This window comes from Chinchilla lanigera, unplaced genomic scaffold, assembly GCF_000276665.1.
Source record: "Chinchilla lanigera isolate Chin_1 unplaced genomic scaffold, ChiLan1.0 scaffold00016, whole genome shotgun sequence".
Classification (NCBI taxonomy): domain Eukaryota; kingdom Metazoa; phylum Chordata; class Mammalia; order Rodentia; family Chinchillidae; genus Chinchilla; species Chinchilla lanigera.
Window position 1 is genome coordinate 11,059,829 of NW_004955417.1, and position 20,156 is coordinate 11,079,984.

At 43.4% G+C, this 20,156-nt stretch overlaps 1 protein-coding gene across 1 annotated transcript; it reads right to left on the reverse strand.

Annotated features, from left to right (window-relative positions):
• Positions 1-3,388: 3,388 nt before the first annotated feature.
• Tp53inp1 (tumor protein p53 inducible nuclear protein 1) lies at positions 3,389-19,561 on the reverse strand (the record flags this gene model as incomplete). Its single annotated transcript, XM_005381823.2, is given in 4 exon segments — positions 3,389-8,136; positions 12,472-12,877; positions 13,696-13,966; positions 19,443-19,561. Coding segments are annotated over 3 exon segments (768 nt in total). The 3' UTR covers positions 3,389-7,886.
• Between the last annotated feature and the right edge of the window lie 595 nt (positions 19,562-20,156).

A 20,156-nucleotide genomic window follows, 5' to 3' on the forward strand; every position in this document is an offset into this window, starting at 1 on the left:
GTCTGTCCTGCTTCCAGCTGCACTTAGTCCATCCTGGCCCTCCATAGTGATAGTTACCCCTCTCACAGGGCCACGCTGGAATCTCCTGGTGACACTGAACCCCTATCCTGTCTCCCCCTGGCCAGTGTTTGCTTCTGCTGAATGTCCTGGGTAACATGGAGCGGGACAGCCTGATTTTCTCCATGTTGATCTGAAAGCTCAGAATTCCAGATGCTGTGTATGACTGGAATTCACTGCATCACCAGCACTGTAAACCACCCAAGATAGCAACAAAAAACCAAGATTGCAATGAAAAATTAAGAAATCTATGCTTGGACCAAAATAATCAAACCGAAAGTTTCAAAATTCAAGTAGACCCAATTCAGGAGAGGTCTTTGAGCACGTCATTTTTTAAAAAACAGAATGTTCTATGGTCTGTTCACTTCAGCAAGTCGCCCCTCATGTTAACATATCGCTGTTAGAGGATGTGGTCTCCAAATGAAAACTAAAAAGGGCTGCTGTGGGTTAGAGCTTGATATATAGTGGTAACACTGCAGATGGTGACACTGTGTGTATATTTTATATATAGTGATAACTCTAAGAACCATGTGGATGGAACTCATGATATGCTATTGGATCATAGATTATAAAATCCTAGGTCACAGGTTATGTCTTAGTCTCTTCGTACTGCTAACACAGTACATGAGTCCAGGTAACTTATAAGGGATTTCTCACAGTCCTGGAGCCTGGGAAGTCCAAGATCCAACCGTGGCAGGCTGGTATCTGGTGAAGTCTGCGTTCTGCTTCCACGATGGCCCCTTGTGCTGCATCCTCCCCTGGTTCAGGGGAGAGCGCCAGGCCATCGCCTCTGCTTCATGTTATAAAGCGTTAATCTCATTTGCGAGGGCAAAGCCCTCATGACTTCAAGGGCTGGGGTTTGAGTCCTCTGTGGGTGTCTTTATTACTGTACTCAGTGCTGCAGCTAGACACCTGCCTGCAGGCTGGGGCACCCGGAGCACCCCTGCGGAGCCCGCTATACCTGCCCACCGTGCTCACTGTCCCAGGTGTGCCCTGCACTGACCAGCATGGGGCGGGCTCTGCTCTCACCTGTGACAGCTGCTGTGGAAACAAATATCTCCTATTCCTGTCCCTGCTTAGTCTCAGCTGCCCTCTGCTCTGAGCTCCACACCTGGGGGCTCACTGCCATCCTCTTTCCTCTGAGACCGTCCACCTTAACCCTCCTCCAGGAGGTCAGAGGAAAAGCTCTGTAACTGCTCTGCTGGAAGCCAAGGAGACAAAGCAATAGCCTCGTCACGGGCAACAGAAACTCCAACCCAAACTAGCTTAGGGGCGTGATTTTCAAGGGTAGACACATGACATTATGTCACTAGGGCAAGCGAATCTTACCTTTCCCTTCTCATACTTGTGGAGCAAGACAGCTCCAGGTCCACGTGTTTCCTACTCACATCGAGTGGAAATGAGGCTCAGCCTCTCTCCTGGCAGCCCCGGAAAGTCTCAGTGCATGTCACTGGCTCTGACTAAGGCACAGCCCTCACACTGAACCAGCCCAGTGGCCAGGGAGAAGCAGGCCTGGATCGCAAGTTCCAGCAGAGCTGGGAAGAGTTCCTAACGAGAGAAACCGTGTGGATCATGGAGGGAGAAAATAGATTTCTAAAAGAAAAGGAAATGCTATTATTGGAGTCGGTGAATTGGTGCACAATGGTCACAAGAGAATACATTTTTTTCACTGGATGTTTTTGTTCATTACAAATGTACCCTTAATGACTTCCTTCGGGAACACAGTGACTGCTGCAGTAATGGAAGAGTGGGAGTGGCGGGGGCCCACAAAGTGCTTCTCTCCCTGAGAACACAGTGAAAGAGATGAGGCCGGCACGGGCAGCCATCTCCGAGCACGTTCCCTCAGCTGGCAGTGGCAGCTTCACCTGGGACCTTGTGAGAAATACACAGGCTCAGGCCCTGTCCCGCTTACTGAACCGCAATCTCTGGGGGCGGGACAAGCCTCAGCCACCTTCCAAGCCTTTTTAAATTTTGAGATAGACTTGTTACACAGGCTGGAGTCAAACCTGGCATCCTTCTGTTTCAGCCTCCCAGCGTTAGGACTATAGGCATGCACTACCACGCCAGGCCTACATAGGAGCCTTGAAGAGTAGGGAAGGGGGATTGCAGAGTTGACCTGTACACATAAAACGTTGCCACACGAGCACTTGGGACTGTGTCACGTGGCCCTGACCCCTACAAGGATGTGATCATTCTTCAGCAGCTATTAGGGAGCTCCAGCATGGAAATAGGTTCTGCCTTCAGGTGGACTTGAGGCTAGAGTAAGCAGAGCAAGCAGGTCAGAAAGACTGCAGCCAGGTATAGTGCACACACTTGTGATCCCAGCTACTCAGAAGGCTGAGGCAGTAGGATCTCCAGTTCAAGAACAGCCTGCAAAATTTAGCAAGACCATCTTATAAAAAAGGGTTAGAGTCGGAGCAACTGATTTGAAGGTAACAATATGCAATGGAATTACCATGGTGAATTCCTACTATCTTGTCTAGTAAAACTGTATTATCTCTAATGTTTTATGGAAGAATTATTTTCTTATTCTCTTTAATGGTTTGAGCAATCTTCCATTCTTACATCTGGTAATCTGAGCAGTGTAGTTGAGGACAGCAATATGTAATGTAACAACCACTACTGATTCGTATTATTTTGTCTGGAGACACTGTATCACTTTGAAAGTTCTTGATTTGTTTATGTTCGTGATACTGGTATGCTGCCACTACTCTATTTTTTGTTTGTTTCTCATTTACTACTCTCTTTAAAAAGACAAAAAAAAAAGGGGGGGGTTAGGGATGCAGTTTAGCAGTACTCTGTTTGCCTGGAGTGCATGAGGCCCTGGCTTCAATCCCCAGCATGGGGGTGGGGCAGGGTTGTATCTTCATTTATCTGGCAGAAAATTCATTGACGATTTACCAAGCTGTCTTTAAAAAGCAACACTGTACTGAATTTTATATTTTTCCCTCCTTCCCCCTTCCCTGCCTGATGTGCATGCCTGTGTGTGTGTGTGTGTGTGTGTGTGTGTGTGTGTGTGTGTTGCTAGGCACTGAACCCAGGACTTAAGGCCTGCCAGGCAAGCACGCTATCACTAAGCTGCAGCCTCATCCCTGTATTTGTTTTCTAACTGATTACCTGGAGGGGAAGGTACTGGTTAGGGAACCATCCTCCAAATCTTGTTCACTTAAATGATTCCTCATTTTAGATGGAAAAACACCCTAATGTACTAATTTTATGCAAGTGGTAAAAAAAGCAAAGTGCATATTAAATATATCTTTTGCAGAGCAAAACTAAACAGCAAGTACTTCCAAGATGACTGACCATAAAAATAAAAGAATCTGACGAAGTGTGACTTTAAAGGACATTTTATTTACTGACAGAGTAAAAACCATAACTTCACGCAGTGCAAAATGCACCACTGAACCCGATTACAAAGAATGGGTGTCAATACACAATGTTTAAGCAATGCTACACTTGTTTTTGGCAAAGTGCTGTATTGTTCACGCTGTATAAAACTGACCATCTATGAACCAATCAGTATAAAAAATTTCTATAAAAACAGAAAAAAATTTAGACAGTGGCTCAAGAAAACAAGCTGCCATTTATGCATAGATTGATGTACAGTATATAATCTAACCAAGTGTCCCTTTTGAGTTTTTCAAGTTGATGAAAAAAGTGTGTCCAGAAACACACCAAGAAGGCACATAGTGCAGTCGACCATACTCTTCAGTCTCCGTAACTCATGCCCTGCCCTGGAAAGCAACTGTGTTCACAATTTTACTTGAGGAAAAAAAAAGCCACTTAAAACACACACACACACACACAATTATTAAGTATATTCAAAACTTGGGTAGGGGGAGAGAACACAACCAAAAACCAAACAAAACCACTCACACACTACAAGCCTGAAAACACATACATCAGACCTCCCCAGGGACTGGTTTGGTTTGTATCCTAGTCTGTCTAGAAAACAATACTAAATCTTCAGGCAAATGCAGAACAAAACTGGGCATTTAATAATTATAAAAAATTTTAAATGTAATTAAAATTCTCAAAGACATACAAAACATCTATTTAAGCTGCCTCCTTCGGAACTGTAACTTTCCCTCCCACACAAAGGATACCATTGAAATGAGAAAAGATACCTTTATCTGTTTGCTTTCCAGTCCGCCTCTTTCTCCATCTAAACCACTTTAACTGGTGTCAGATTTTAAGTGAAATTGGTACATGGCAAGGGCGACACCATTGCTATTATGTAGGTTTTCTAAATAAAGCATTTTATATAAAATTTTAAGCATTAAAATAAGTAGATAAGGATGCCATTTATAATACATCAGCATGACTGATGGCAGTGAAACCATCCAGATGGGCGCCCACCTTCTGAAAGAGTTTAACCAGTATTCGTGGGCCTCATGAAATAAAGAGGTTAACTGCAATAAATAAAGAGGTTAACTGATACCAGTTTTCATATCACCAACATACACTAGTACCTCCCGGTGCAAGGAGCAGTCTTTTAACTGATTCTAAGACAAAAATACCTGGAACATTTTCCCACTGGCCCATTTAAATGGGAATGTCTGTCTGCTAGCTGGAGTCCTGCACAGTTTTGTTTCCAACTCAGAAAATGAAGATAAGGAAAATACCCTTCCTTATTCTTTCTTAAGAATACATAAAGAATGTGTTTCCTTGAGGGAAGGAGAAACAGCACAGAAATTCACCTTTCAACAAAGACACAAAGTTTACCAAACCAGTGTAATACACAGGTTTGAGAAGCAAAGGGCCATACAGAGCAATGCTGAACAGCCCTCGAGTTTTAAGTAAACTATATCTTGTTGGTAGAATCCAAGAACTCATACAACGGAAGGTATGTAAACAGGAAGTTTATGTGGGAATTGGAAAAATATACAAGCAATTAATGTTAAAAGAAAGCTCCCTGCAATGGGAAGTAACAATCCAATCACTTTGCATCTTTGACAAAAACCTCCCCACCCACCCAACCATATAAATCCACTGCCACAGAAGATAAATAATGGATGGCTAGCCTTCAACTTACAGTGCAGAGCATACTTCAATTAGCTGAGGAAGAGAAGGTAATAAACATAGGATATACATAATATAATGTTGTATTAACAAAAACACAAACTTTGAGGAATGTGGTGCTTTGTAAAAGCTCAAACTCATTCTCGAAGCACTGCTTGTGCACACCACATATTCCAGACTTTTTCCAAGTAACATTCTAGGTCATCAGTTTACAAATGGCCAGCACTACTGAATTCAGAGGGGTCTTAGTTCTCACTGTTGGGCTTTTAATGTGCACTAAAACACACTGTAAACCACTAATAGTTACAACAACAAAAACAGTAATCAACTTACAAAATGCATTTTGGCCATGTTTCAAAGAATACTTAACAGGTCAACATCATTCTGCATGATTGTTGGCCTCATGTCTTACACACAGTAGATACCTAATAAACATCTAGTGACCAAGAACTTTAACTGAATTATGTAACCATTTTCTTACATTTGCCAATTTTGAGTGGAGACCTTAGACTCTGACACAGAAACCACACCATGTTATCACAGGTGGTGTAATCCTAACCCTGAAAAAAATCCTGGTAACTGAAATTTTTGTTTGCCAGCTATAAAGCATAAAAAATTAGGCCCAGATAAGGGGAACAGAAAGTCAATAACAGAGATGTGAATGTACGTAAGGGATCAAGAAATCTCTGGGAGGGGGAAATAGTTCTAAGAAGACCATTGCAGTCTTATATACAAATCTGTTCATACTGCCAAATTCCCATGGCTGAACTTCCATTGCTTGTGAGATACAAACAACTTGCCTGCAATGTAAGACAGAGACACCCCATGTATGCAGAGTCTTAGGTTCCAAGGATATTTAGCTGGTCTGTTTTCAAGTTACCACCGTGTGGCCCTAAATAGACATAGTGTAAAACATACACACCTTCATGAAAACTACCTCATCCCACAACTCCAGTAAACACAAATAGCAACAAATAACTTCTCAGTTTAACAAAACTTTACAGACTTGGCCCCTACTTAGAAAATAAATAAATAAAAGGGAAGTCAGTATAAAAGGGGTAAGGAAAGAAAGGGGGAGCTAGATTCTTGTACAGAGACTTCCTGGCTCGTCATCGCAGCCAGCAGAACAATCTAAACCACCATCTAACTATGCTTGACCCCTTTCACTCTAAACGCCCCGGTCGGAAAAAGAGCACAGCTCTTCCTGAGTCTCAGGTCCCTGCATCAAGCTGTTACAGAGTTACTGAAAAATATAATACTTCACGTAACTATATGCTGCTTTTTCCTTGAAAACACTTCCTAGATGTGTGCTCACTTAACTAGGGCTGCAGAGGAGATGGGAAAGTAAGCGGCTGCGTTTTAAAGGCAGTGCTACTGTTGGTCACAACGACGTGCTCTGAACTGCGAATGTGTTTAATTAATTTCAGAGAAGCTGGTGAGAGTGTGGATGGCTCAGCAAAACCCACCACAACTGCAGGAAAATGAAGTGACCGGCTAGAGGTAAGGAAATGGACTTTGCTGTGTCAACTGGCCTGTGTGTGAGTTGAACCCTGCACCCCGGCCTCATTAGCACCAGCACTGTGAAGAACACCGCCACGGCCCCATCGCTAGGTTCAGTAGAAAGGCCCCTGGAAGCTCACACAAGGTCCGGTCTGGACAGCCCACTTCCAGTCAGGACACAGTCCTCACTGCAACTCTGTGAGGGAGGTAAGTGTTATGACTCCCCTGCTGTGAAGGAAACAGAGGCCCCAAGTGGTTAAAGATTCTGCCTGACGTTAAAACAAAAAATGAGGATTGAAGGAAGCCAATCTGTTGCTCTTCACTTAGGCCTTATGAAAAGACAGCCGGAGAAATGCCCCTTCGCCCTTGCTTGCCCCTTGCTAGGCCAGGCTTATGTCAGAGGATTTTTCACTGTCTCTCTTCCGGTGAGCAGATACATATGAAGTCACTCAAGTGCCTGCCGGCTCAAGCACTGTTCAATTTATAGCTGATGGTGAGGGGGACTGGACAGAGCTGGCAGGGAAGAATAAATACTGGACCAACGGGTCACTTATAGACATGAATTTTTCCAAATATAATTTCACAGGCCTCATCTCTTCCCTGTGCATGTAAGACAAGTGCTTTTGTCTGTGACACCTACGATATTTGTACCACGTCACACAGTCACATTGGAATTACTGAATGCACTGTTCACTAAAGCGTAATGTACCTGAATTCCACAATGAACTGAATGACTTATCTGGAAAAAAAAAAATCACACACAGAAATATATCAAGTTTTCTTTCAAAAGGAAGTCCAGCCATAATTCCATTATATCCATGGCAAATATTACCTGTTAATGCTCATGTTAGTGTGTAAAAATTATTCATTATATACAGAAAAGATTATCAAGTACTGGTCAATAAAGTGTATGGATGACCCTGAGAATAAATTTTGCTTACTCAAAAGATAGATTAAGTAATACAAAATGAAGTAGAAAGATGCCTGTTCCCATACTTGGGGGGAAGAAATGTCTTTAAAATGCTAACTCATCTACGCTTTAATAAAGACATCCCCAAACACCAAACACTGTAACTGTATTGATATGTTTCCAAAAATATTCTGCAAAAACTTACAAAAAAGTACATGTTAGGAGCAAGGCATTAGGTGGTATACAGCATAGAAATCTGGGTTTTAAGATCGTGTCTAAACACACTGACAAACTAAGTGATTGGTCACAACTGGCTGTAAAGAGACAGCATTTTCACTGTACATCCACACACATCCACACACATCTGCAAAAACCAACCAGCAAAACTCGGAAGTTCTTAGTAATTGTACTGACGTGGGCAGGGCTGGTGGACGACCCAGCCGTTGTGCTTGACTTGCCGAGAGTGGCAATCCCTGGTAAGATTTTGGCGACGAAGGCTATTTCTGCTCAGAGACTGTCTTTCACTGTGTTCTTTTATCCACTGGGAAGGACGAAAGCTCTTGGGCTGTTCCAGAAAAGTTGTGTGAGCGGCAAGAGCTGCGACATAGCAGTGAATGTGTTGTCCCATTTCGCTTTGGGCTTCCGTTCTGAAACAGAAAAGAACGGGAAGTATTAAAGAGCAGAGTGTGTTACTAAGGAAACTGGAAAGTCACTTAACAATTCTGTTTGCCACACTAACTTGTTCACAACTGGATGAGAACTTCAGGGTCTCCTGGCTGATAAGTTTTTTTTGTTTTGGTACCAGGAATCAAACTCATGACCTCAGGCTTGCCAGGCAAGTGCTTATGCCACTGAGCTGTATCCCCGGCCCTGGCTGAAAAGTTTAAATTCTGTGACTGCACTGACTAACTGTGCTGGAAAGATGCCCGCTTTCCTTAGTCAGGCAGAGTCCACAGGTGGCCCAGTAGACTGTATTCTAAAAATACGCTTTCTACGCTGAGTGGATTTACGTAAGATTTTCTATAATAGTATTTATTGAATATCTGCATTTGCCAAGACTCTTGCAAATATTACCTATTTCATTCTCACCATAATCTTAAAAAGGGAAAGTATTTTAATTCCCAAATTCTACTGATCAGAAAGCATTGTACCAAAGGCACCTTCACAGATTCTTTGGCTACAAGTAAAATGTTCTAGTAAACATGTTTCAAATATAAATTTAATACAAATGTACACAAAGAAATTGTGACCTAGTATTTTTCTAGGAAAGAGGCTTATCTTACAAGACAGCTCTTAAGTTTTTATTTATGGCACATTTTAGAATGGCACTTACATGGCAATGTTTAAAAACCCTTGCAGAACACATAATCTTAAAGTTGAGCTATACAGTATATTATTTTATGACTTCTATATTAAGAGCCAGTCAAGTAAAGCTGATCTAAACTATTATTAACACATAACATGCAGAATTTTAAGACTTTTTTTCCCCCTCTCAGTGTAGGGATTAAATCCAGGGCCTTGCATGTGCTAGATAAATGCTCTCTCAATGAACTACATCCCCAGACCAAGTTTTAAGACTTTTAAGGGTTATTTTACACAAGAAGGGCAACTGGATCTTCTGCCTACAATCATGTGAGGAAAATACTTCTCTTTCATTCTTTTAAGTATTAGTACAACAGTCTCATTAAGAAACTTAAACAAGTCCCACTAAGGAACAAACACAAGGCTAGGGCTCTTGCTCCATGGTGGAGAGCTTGCCTAGCAGATACAAGGCCCTGGGTTCATCCCCAGCACTGCCAAAAACAATAAAACTAAAATAAAGAGAGAGACAGAGAGAGAGAGAGAGAGAGAGAGAAACTTGCATATTAACCAGAAGTTAACATAAGGAAAACGCTTATTGAAGAGGTGGGTATTGGAGTCCCTAGCCTCCCTGTGCAGACTGGTAACACGGATCCCGCGGTCTCAAAGTGAATATACTTACTCTGTGCCCGAGATTCTTATAAGCAGCTTTTCCTGGCCCTACAAATGTTAAATGGTGAACTATTAAATCACTAGTAAGATTTAAAACGCTATTTAACTTTACTGTTAGGATGTGGTCAACTCTGTTTTATTAATATTGATTTACTATGGGACATTAAAGGAACATATCTTACTTAAGATTATGATAGCTTATAAACCTTCACACACAATATTTATAAAGGCTAAAATGCAATAAAACACACACTCCAAAACCCACTGTCTTTAAGAAGCACCTTACTTTTTATATACTTTCTGGTAACACTCCTGAGGACAGATAGGATGAAAGCAATTTAACTTTTAAAAGACATGGTTTATTGCCCTGCTTAGAAACATACTTTTTTTTTTGTTCTTTTTGGTGGTGCTGGGGTAAAACTTAGGGTCTTGTTGATGCTAGGCAAGCACACTACCATTTAGCTACATCCTCAGCCCCTAGAAAATGTAGATGTTTATTAAATAGCTAGCTTTCTAATTTTGGTAACACCTGATTCTATCTTGACATAGTGAACCACCCTTAAAAGAATTTCAAGTGTAAAAATAAGGATATTTAAATATTTTTTAGTTAGCATGATAAAATTATAAGAATTTACAGGATTTTCCTATGTGCAGAAAGAACTCATAAAGTTCAGTATACTCTCTGGATACTTCATTTATGGAAGAATGCCTGTATTGGTTTATCTTCTGTGGGTTTGTTTGTTTTGTGGTACTGCGGATTAAGCCCAGAGCATCACACTGAGCTCCATTCCCATTCCTTTTGAAAATACTTTTATTTTGAAGCAGGGTCTTGCTAAGTTACTAAATTGGCTGGGCTGGGATGGAACTCATGATCCTTCTGCCTCAGCCTCCAAGAGTGCTGGAATAACCAGCGTGTGCAACCAAGCCTGGCTTATCTTGTAGATCTGCAATATATGATTGCAAACACAAACGATACAAAAATAGCCTCAGTGCATCAAAATTGCAAACACATAACAAGTAGATACATGTGGTCATGGACTAGATCCTGTGTTAGACAAACTTGATGAAATATTCTAGGCTCTATTAGGAAAATGTGAGTATGATTTGGGTAGTAATAATTTCCATGAAGGTAACTTACTTTATTTATTTATTTTTGAGATAGGGCCTCACTATGCAGTTCAGGCCGGCCTTGAGCTCACTTTGAGGCCCAGGCTGCTCTCCAACTCGCAACAATCCTCCTGCCTCAGCCTCCCAAGTGTTGGGATTACAGGTGTGTGCCACCATGCCTGGCCTAGCTACTAAAAATTTACTAAAGCAAAATGGTGGAGATCACCTCCTCAATAAGCAGATTATCGAATAGTATAATAAAGCGTGATTCTGTTTGGATTAAAGGTGTGGGTGTGGAGGTATGGGCATATACAGAAAAACACAACCTGGAACCTAGACAGATGATAACAGTATTCATCCCTGGGTCATGAGAATGCCATTTCAGATTTTAAAATTTCTGCATATGCATTTTCTGCAAGGCACATGAACTGCTTCTATGTTATTTTGCAAAGCTGTCTACACAGACATACATATGTACTTTCAACACTAAAAAATGTATCAATGCCAGCAAGCGGAGAGTATTAATCTTGCTAAATTCTGGAGTGCAGTTCCTCAGAAGCAAGATAAGACTCAAGGGGGAAGAATTTTTAAGAACTGAAGAAATTAAAGTTAACTGTAAAGCAATTAATACCACCTCCAAAAAGCTGTATTTTAAATTTTTGTTGGGATGCTTCAAAGACTGATCTTGTGGTAAAGCATGGGGTGAATAAAGTGCTTTATTCCACCAAAGATCTTACCTAGTCTACAGCCTGGCACCATATAACTATATTAGCATATTGTGTTTTGTTTTGGCATAAGCAAAATGAAACACAAAAATGTTTAGCCTTGTAAAAGAGCACTTATAATATTGAGACTTGCGAGTACAACAAACTCACTTGAGTGAGTTAAAGAGCTGCCTGGCCTTGTTTACGTCTGGCAAACAGGAAATAGAAGATATATACAATGGTCTATTAGTGGAGTCAGCCTGGATGATCCACAGCACTTCTTCCCCTGACAGTGCTCATCAAAGTTTTCTGAACTGCTACAAAGAATCCACATTCACCTGGACCCTTTGCCTGTGAGAGGGAATTAAATTGGTACCAGCATCCCCCAAATGCCCCCAACACCACACAGAACTGTCTGCTGAAGAAGGGCAGGATGGACTAGCTGGACTCTGAGCTAGTGAACATGGTGATGGGGCTTTATTTTAGAAGGGGGGGCAATCTCGGATCTATGCCCTGGGTTTGTTCTCTGGATAAGGTCACAGAAGATCTGGAAGTTCATTTGAAAACGCCAGTCTTCATTCACTAACACCGTCTGTGAACTTCCTAGGCTCTGCCTTACCAGCTGCGGACAGAGCGCTTAAGACGCCTGCACACCAACACACATCATGTTGGTGTGAAATCTTTCCTCTGTGAGGTAAGAGACAGCTCTTTAAGCAAATGTTTTCATCTGTAAACTGCCCTTTTACTTTACACTAAAAATTTCTAATGCTTTCAAGGTTCAGCAGTATTTAGTGTGATCACTAGCAATACCTGGGAGAAAGAGTTTTGAGATATACTATTCTCCCTCAGTTTGCTACCCTAAATATTCTAGTCTATAGCATGCCAGAATTATACTCTAAAATTCTTAGCAGAAATGCCAGTCTTATTTCCCTTCAGGAGCAGAAAATAAATGGCACAGCTCTCTAATATATCAATGGGGTCATACTATAACTAACTTCAAAAAAATCTAAAATGAGTAAATTTTTGTGCCATTGATCACCTGTGTAGTAAGCACAAGCTTTCATAAATCTCTGTCAAGACTTTTTTTTTGTCAAGACTAGTTTTGCATCTTCTAAAAACAGAGTTTTGAAGTACAGCACAAATACACAAAATGCATGCTCAGGAGACTGCCTGTGGAGAGAGCATATACTTGCAATGTACCTGGGACTGCTTGGGTTATGGAACTCATTGGTCCCACAGCTGGCCTCACTGAGGCCAGGGCAGGAGTTGTGCACAGCATAGACAGACATGCTGGGATGTTCGATGAGAAGGTTTTCCATAGGACTTGTTTCCACCTTGATAGTGGTTAATCCACCTGCAGTGAAACATGGGGGAGGGGTGATAAACCAGCTCTCCTCCATGGGACAGGACTCAAACTGGAGGAAGCAGGAATCACTCGTATCAGCCAAGCACTCCAAAGTTGCAGGTAAACAGGAAAAGACTGAAGGGTGCTCTGTAGGTGACTCTTGAGTGATGTCATTTTCTTCTTCTTCTTCTTCTTCTTCTTCTTCTTCTTCTTCTTCTTCTTCTTCTTCTTCTTCCTCTGCTGAGAAACCAGTGCAAGTATCTAGATCAAGTTCCAGATGACAGTTCCCATGTGCAGAATGGGTTCCACAGAAGGATGATAAGCACATCAGATGGTTACAGCAGAGCCACCATCAAATTCACAGCAGAGAGAAAAGAGAGACAATACTGTTAGCTGATACATTCTTCCCTTTAGGTCAGAAACAAGACCCTTTATATTCACTCACAGCCATTATAAAATAGTTCCCTAGCACTGTGTCTGGGGGTGGGCAGACTACCATCACTTTATAGGAATGGCTTTAGGACTTTCTGTTCTGCCCAGTAAACCCAATGATCCATATGGGTTACTGATTACCTAATATGAAGGTTTTCCACTAAAGTACCTTTGGCTGGGTCATGTGGTATGAGTTGCAAAACTGGAAAATCTGACATCAATTTCTCTGATCATCTGGCACAAAATATTTCTTTTTTTTTTTTTTTTTGATACTGGGAATCGAATTCAGGACCCTGCACTTGCCATGCCAGCGCTTGTACAACTGAGCTACATCCCTAGCACAAAATATTTTTTGATTTACTTTTTTTGTGTGTGTGGCAATGCTGATTGAACCCAGGACCTTTGCACTAAGCCCTTTTTTATTTTTTATTGTGAGACAGCTTCTTGCTAAGTTGCTTAGGCTGGGTCTGGATTTGTAATCCTCCTGTCTCAGCCCCAAACTGAATATTTGTTTAAAACGACAAATTCTTGTTTGTGTACTTTTAGGGTTTAAAAACCTTCAGTTACTGATTTACTTACGTTAAAAAAGAAAAGACACGCAAGAGCTCTACTTATATTGTTAAGATTAACCACTGAGTGTATCTTACCTATGAAGTCAACAAGAATCCATTCATCATCTTCTTTTTCACTAAATTCTGGTTCTTGGTTAGAAGTGATATTGACTTCACCCACAAACATTTTATTCAGCCTCTGGAACATTGTTAAGGCAAGAATGAAACTTTGGCTGGATGTCCTTATAGCTGAGTTTCAGAACCCTGCCTTCAGTTGGCCGGATGGCACAGGCAGGAAATTAAAGTGCACAGGGTGCTTAATTCAACCTCAGTGAAAAGCAACTTAATTCAGCTTCGGTCATTAGCCCTAAAATAAAACAGAAAAATAAGGTTATTTCACATCAGCAAATGTTTACCTTTTGTAAGTACACACACACATCCCCTTAGAAGAAAGCATATGCCTTAGCCTACACTACAGCTGCCTATGTTTGATTCCTATAGGAATTCCAGAGACATGCAACAGCTTTGCTAAAACACTGGGAATCAAGTACTCATATGCAACCTGTAAATACTTTGAAATATGAAATAAAAGGGACGGAGCTAGATTTGTTCACATGTACGCTTTTATGAATCTGAATAATCTATTTCAATCTCAGTACCTGTTTTCTGTAGTAGAGGGGCAAAGACTACAGATTAATGGTCTTGCTATATGACATTCATTCCAAGTGAATTGGCAGTAATGCTTGGGCACCACCACTGTGCCAGGCCCTCATTTCCCCTCTATTCTGTACTTCCTGTTTCTGACTTTAAGCATCCCTAAATAGTGTACACTTAAATCGACAAGGACAGCATACTTTGGTCTTCAGCGCAGTGCTGCCATGGAGACTGTACACTACAGAAGGCTGAGCCGGGCAGTGACTAGGACTGTGAAACGCTGTTCCTTGTGTGGCTTAGCAGGTGGATGCTGGAGCTGCTAGTGGCTAGGGTTCAAATCCTGGCTCTGCTGCTTACTGGCTATAAGGTTTAGAGGAAGGTGCATGACTTTAGCTAGCAAAAGCTCCCACCTCTGGGAGTTCTGCTGAATTCTAAATGACAAACTGCAGCTTGCTTGGTCTTATCACAGAGTTCCAGATTCACAATATCCATTTCTGCCTTGTTACCTGATAGCATACCACACTGAACAAATATCAGAAAGAATTTTTCATGATTCCTCCACAGACTTACTCACATGCCCTGCCCACTGTTCCTTCTTAGGTAAACAGCAGCAGCGACCCCCAGCAGTTAGTTATTTGGGCAGGAAACCAAGGAGTTTACCCTTGAGTCCTTCTGCTGCTCCCCACCCACCCCTTTGCTGCCCACCCAGGCCCTCCTGCAACCTACCAGCAAGTCCTGTGGACTGTGGCTGCACCGCTCTCATCCTAGTTAAGTCAACCTGCTGTCTTTCCAAGACAGCCCAAACCACCTCCCAAACCGTACTGTATTCAACCACCCAGGTCCTGTCCAGATCCAACTCCCTGATCCCACTCTTAATTGGACAGTGCAGGCAATGAGCTGATCAGCACACCGAGCACTTGAATGCATCAGGGCTGGTGCTCAGCACTGGGGAGAGAGCAGTGAACAAGGTCCTCCCATGGCAGGTGGAGCCACCCAGTGGAGTGAATGCCATGGGAGAAATGAATGGTTCTCAGACCTTGCTGTTTGCACCACTGCAGTAAGTGGCTTTAACCTTGAGGGGCTGCGCTCAGAAATAGAGGGCAGGCAGAGGGACTGTTACAAATCCTGCAGACAAGAACATGATGCCTTCTGTATGGCTCCAGAACCAGACAGAGGGTCCCAGGAGCAAGCTGAAGGCTGAGTAGGAACTGGATCCTGCAAGGTCTTTAAGAGCAGAAGTTAAGGGGAGGAAAATCTCAGGAAACCCAAGTTCCGGGCTTGGTCACCAAAGGGAGGGTGAGACCATTTAGGAGACTAAGAAAACTGCAGAAAGTATGCGTTGGGCCCTGAATGAGTGCATTTGGAGAAAACGATGAAAACGCAGGTGCAGATTCTAGTAAGCAGCTGGATTTAGGGATAGCTGGAAGCACAGATTTGGGAACTATTCACAAAAAGGCAGGGCCAGAAATTTGTAAGATGGGATGAGTTCACCCAGGGATGATGGGAAGCATTTCACTAAGCACTTTTCCCCCCCGCACCGCTGGGGAATTGAACCCAGGGCTTCACACGTGCTAGCCAAGTGCTGCACCGAGTATATCCCTATTCCTTTTTCTAACTTTCCACAGGGTCTCGCTAACTTGCCCAGGCTGACCTCCAATTTGGGATCATCCTTCCTGGCAGATGCTTATGCCACTGAGGCCTTAGGGATCACCCTTCCTTAGCCTCCCAAGTAGCTGGAATTACAGGCAAGTGCCACCGTGCCAGCCCTAGTCACTTCTTATCACAAGCATCAGCTCCAGATCTGTAACTTCAGGCTCCTTCACTTTCAAAGTAGTCATCTCCAGCTAGTGAAGTACTTGAGGCATGCAGCTGCTGAAGCGCCTGCTTTGTTATCTGTATATAAACTGGACTGCTCCAGTTGTTTGGCACACAACTACAAGAGTTAAACATCTCAAGATAAACGCCATCAGGACACTTTGTGTCACAAGCCATCTTCAGCCATTAATTATTAAAGGCAGGTAAACAGGAAGTATCGCTTGCATAACCAGACTTTCTGAAACCCTCTGAAAAGCACCAAAGCCAACTCATGACAGCTGGACCTCTAGTAGGAGAATTCAAATTCAGCTTTCTGGTCCATGTAAGAGAAATTAGAGGAGTAAGCTGTGCAGTTCGTGGCCCTACGGTGGGGTGACAGCTGTTTCCCAGCAGACGAGTCATCTCAAGGTCTGATGTAAGCAAAGGGTTTTGAGTGTGTCGGCTAGGAGGGAAAAAGATATCTTCAAAACCTTGTCTCATTCTGCATCCACTGAGAGCTGAGAGAATTATTCCCTTTTCCAGAGCACAAGGCTGGACTCTGGCCCTGTCTCAGCTAAGTAACTGGGGCCACTGGGTGGGACCCTTCACTTGTCTTGAATATGCACCTTGTCCTCTGCCTGTGATGCCACCTAAGGGCAAGGCACGGGAGTTGAGGCCAGATGAATAGCAGCCACAGTACAGGAAACACTGCCAGGCCACTGCAGCTGGGGCAGCTTCAGGTTCTCAAATGCAAGCTGCCCCTCTGGTTACAGCTCCAGCCTGTGCAGTAGAAGCCAGCTGGTGCCAGGACATCCAGGATTGCTGCTGGCAAAGCTGCCCCGAAGGGCTCTCGGCACAAGGCAGGGCTCTTGGTCTCCTGAGGTCAGAGGCAGCCTCCAGCCAATCCATCTCTCTGCATCGGCCCAACCTTGGCTGGGCAGAGTGCAGAAGCCCTGCGGAGTCACAGCTGGTACTGACATGACAACCTCCCAGGTCCTGTGGTAGGGATACAGAATGGAGTCTGGGGAAGGGTGGAGGAGCGCTGGCCTAGGGAGCATCGGAAGCTCTGCCTCTGGTTTCTGAGACAGGTGGCTGGAACTAAACAGTTTAGCCTTTCTGAGCCTGTCTCACCGGCACAAAAATGGGTGCACCACGTAGGACTGCCTCTAGGCAGTCCCCACAAATGTCTAGCACAGTGAAGACGTGAGGTCAGACTCACTACACAACTTCCTTCAGCCCTGCTTTCTGTAGGTATCACAAAGGACAGGGAGCTGCTGGAGAGACCCCCACCCACTAACGCTGCCCAGGGAGGTGGCTGCCAGACCTGTTAGGTAAGTGAGCACAGAGATGTGTGAGCAAGACACTGCATTTTAAATTTTAATCTATTTAAATTTAAAAGGTGAAGCTGGGCACAGTGGTGCATATCTGTAACCCCAGTGCTCTGGTAGCCTGGGAAACTTAGCAAGATTATTTCAAAATAAAAAAAGGGCTTGGGAAGTAGTTTGGTGTGAAGGCCCTGGGTTCAATTCCTAGTCCTGAAAAAAAAGTAACTGAGTCAGATTTTAAAAAATGCTCAAGTATGTTTGAAACAATAAAGGTATATGAATCTACTTTTTCTTTCTTTTTTTTTTTTTTTTCCCGGTACCAGGAATTGAACTCATGACCTCGCGCTTGCCAGACAGGCGCTGTGCCCCTGAGCTAAATCCCCAGCCCCTATGAATCTACTTTTTCAGCTGTAAACTTTATGACATCTAAATTCAATCAAGTTTTTCTCAATGAGAATTTAGCATCTGAGTTGAGAGGCTGTATGTATGCATGCTGGAGTATCAGAAAAACTTGGTGGCCAAAAAGTGTCTTTTGTAAATAAGGAGGGGAAGAGGGACTGAGGAGGGGAGGTGAATGGGAAAAAAAGAAGCAAGATACATCATGTACAGTACAAATTCCCTACGATGAATGTGATCTGAGACACCCTCGAGCTCGGGCTGCAAAGAATTGAAGTGTCAGGGCCCAGGCATTTCCAGAAGGCAGATTTGCCCTCTCCTGCTGGGCTCAGAACATATCTGCACCCCCCTTTCAAAAGTAAACTACATCTTTCTCACTGTAAATTGAAAATGCCACATTAGAGAAGGTCTAAAAATACAAGGAAAACAATTATTATCTTATCGCTTTGTTACAGTCATTGTTACAGCCATTACAGTATACTGGCTCATTTTCTTCTAGTTTTCCATGTTTCTTTTTATTAAAGTTGTAGTCTAGGGAAAGCACAACTTGTAACCTATGCTTTGTTACTTAACATTTGTCGTTAGTGTTTTTTTCATATTATCCCAAGAGTATGAATGTTCTGTGGGCCAGCCCTGTAGGAAGCCTGTGGGATCAGACATCTCAGCTCCTCAGCTGCAGACTGTGTGAACTTGAGGTTACTTAGTAACCTTGTGGGGCTCTAGTTTTCTGTCCTTATACACGAATGATAACTACAAAGCCTACTTCTTAGTGCCAACATCAGGATTAAGTGTATAGCAGTCACAGCAGTGCCTGGCACATGGCAGGCATTCAGTAAATATTAACTACGGGTTCACTGCAGGCCAGCTGTGGGAACATGAGCAAGTCGGTCAGCATCTTCGGGGCCAAGTTTCTTTACCTGTAAAATGTTCCTATAATAATTACAGCTACCATGTACTGAGTATTTATATGTGACTGGGACTCTGAATATTTATTTGTCCCATTTTACTGATGAGGAAACTGAGGCTCAGAAATTAACTTGCTCAAAAGTGACAGACCCAAGCACAGGTGCAGCCAGCATTAGAGCATGAACCTGTTTGATTCCAATCCCTTGCTTTTCTCTATACAGGATCTCTCAGGTTCCTTCCAGCCTCAGCTCTGGTTCTATGAGCCAAAGAATAGCGCTTTTCAGTTGGTTTTGGCTGCCAGTAGGCGGCTCCAAAAAACAATATTTTTAAATAAAAAAAAAAGAAAGAAAGAAAAACAACCGCAGCTCTGATGCATGCAGCTGTGGCTCCTGGACAGTTCTGAAATATCATCACACACCTTTGTTGAAACACAGCCTCAGAATTATCTTTCTCTTTATATCCACCCCCTCCTACTAGTTTAGAAAACTAAAGATGCTGATTCAGATACTTTAAAATCACTTTTGAACTTCACAAAAACAAAGCCAAGAAAGCTGTCTGCGCTTGTTCCACCTCTCCTCTATTCAGTGGTTCACAAGGAACTTCATTCCCCCTACCGACCCGCCACTGTCTGCCCTGTGCCCGTGGGTAAAGACAACAGAGTGGGACTTCATAGGCTGTTAACCTTGCCTTTTGAAAGCTGGGACCTTCCCAAGAGAAATCAGAGAGCGCAGAAAAGGACAAAAGATAGGGTGAGAAAACAAAAGAGACCTTAGTCACAGAAATTAGTAGGTCCGGGTTCCAGGCAGGGGCCGTTGAAAATTATGCTGCCAGTTCAGAATTATATTGGCTGCGATTTAAAATCAAAAGCTTCCTGGTTCTTTTCACACCTGCAAATGAAAAGGGTATTTCAGTTACCAAGCAAGCGGTTTCAGGACCTTGGGCAGTCAAGGGTCACGTCTCACCCCCACCCCCACCCGCCCCTCTTTTTCTCAGAACTACTTCGCATTCTTTCAGCAAGGGATGCCCAGGTCCGCAGGAGACACAGATGGAAGGAAAGGAGATCCTCAATCTCTAAATGTGAATTCACACACCAGGCAAATGTGCTCCGAAAATACAATCAAAACAAAGGATTCCCACGGAAAATTCATTTGCCACTATGAAACAGTAAACATTTCCTTTTAATTGGCTGTGTGGCCTTACATTACCTAATCTCTCTGTGCCTCCCGCGAACTTCCTCTCTGTGAAATGTAATTAGGCCTGCCCCGCAGGGCGGCGGTGCCGGCCCGCCCGGGGAACTGGGAGGCGGCACATCCTAGGCGCTGCAGGAGCGCCGGGGACCGCGACGGTCGCGCTTGAGAGACCGACGGGGCCGCAACGCGCTCGTCCGCAGGTGCAACCCCGAGCCGTGCCGCGTGAGATCGAGCGGGGCGGGACCCGGGAACCGGGGGCGGCGGGCGCTACGGCGCGCGCCCCGCACCTCGG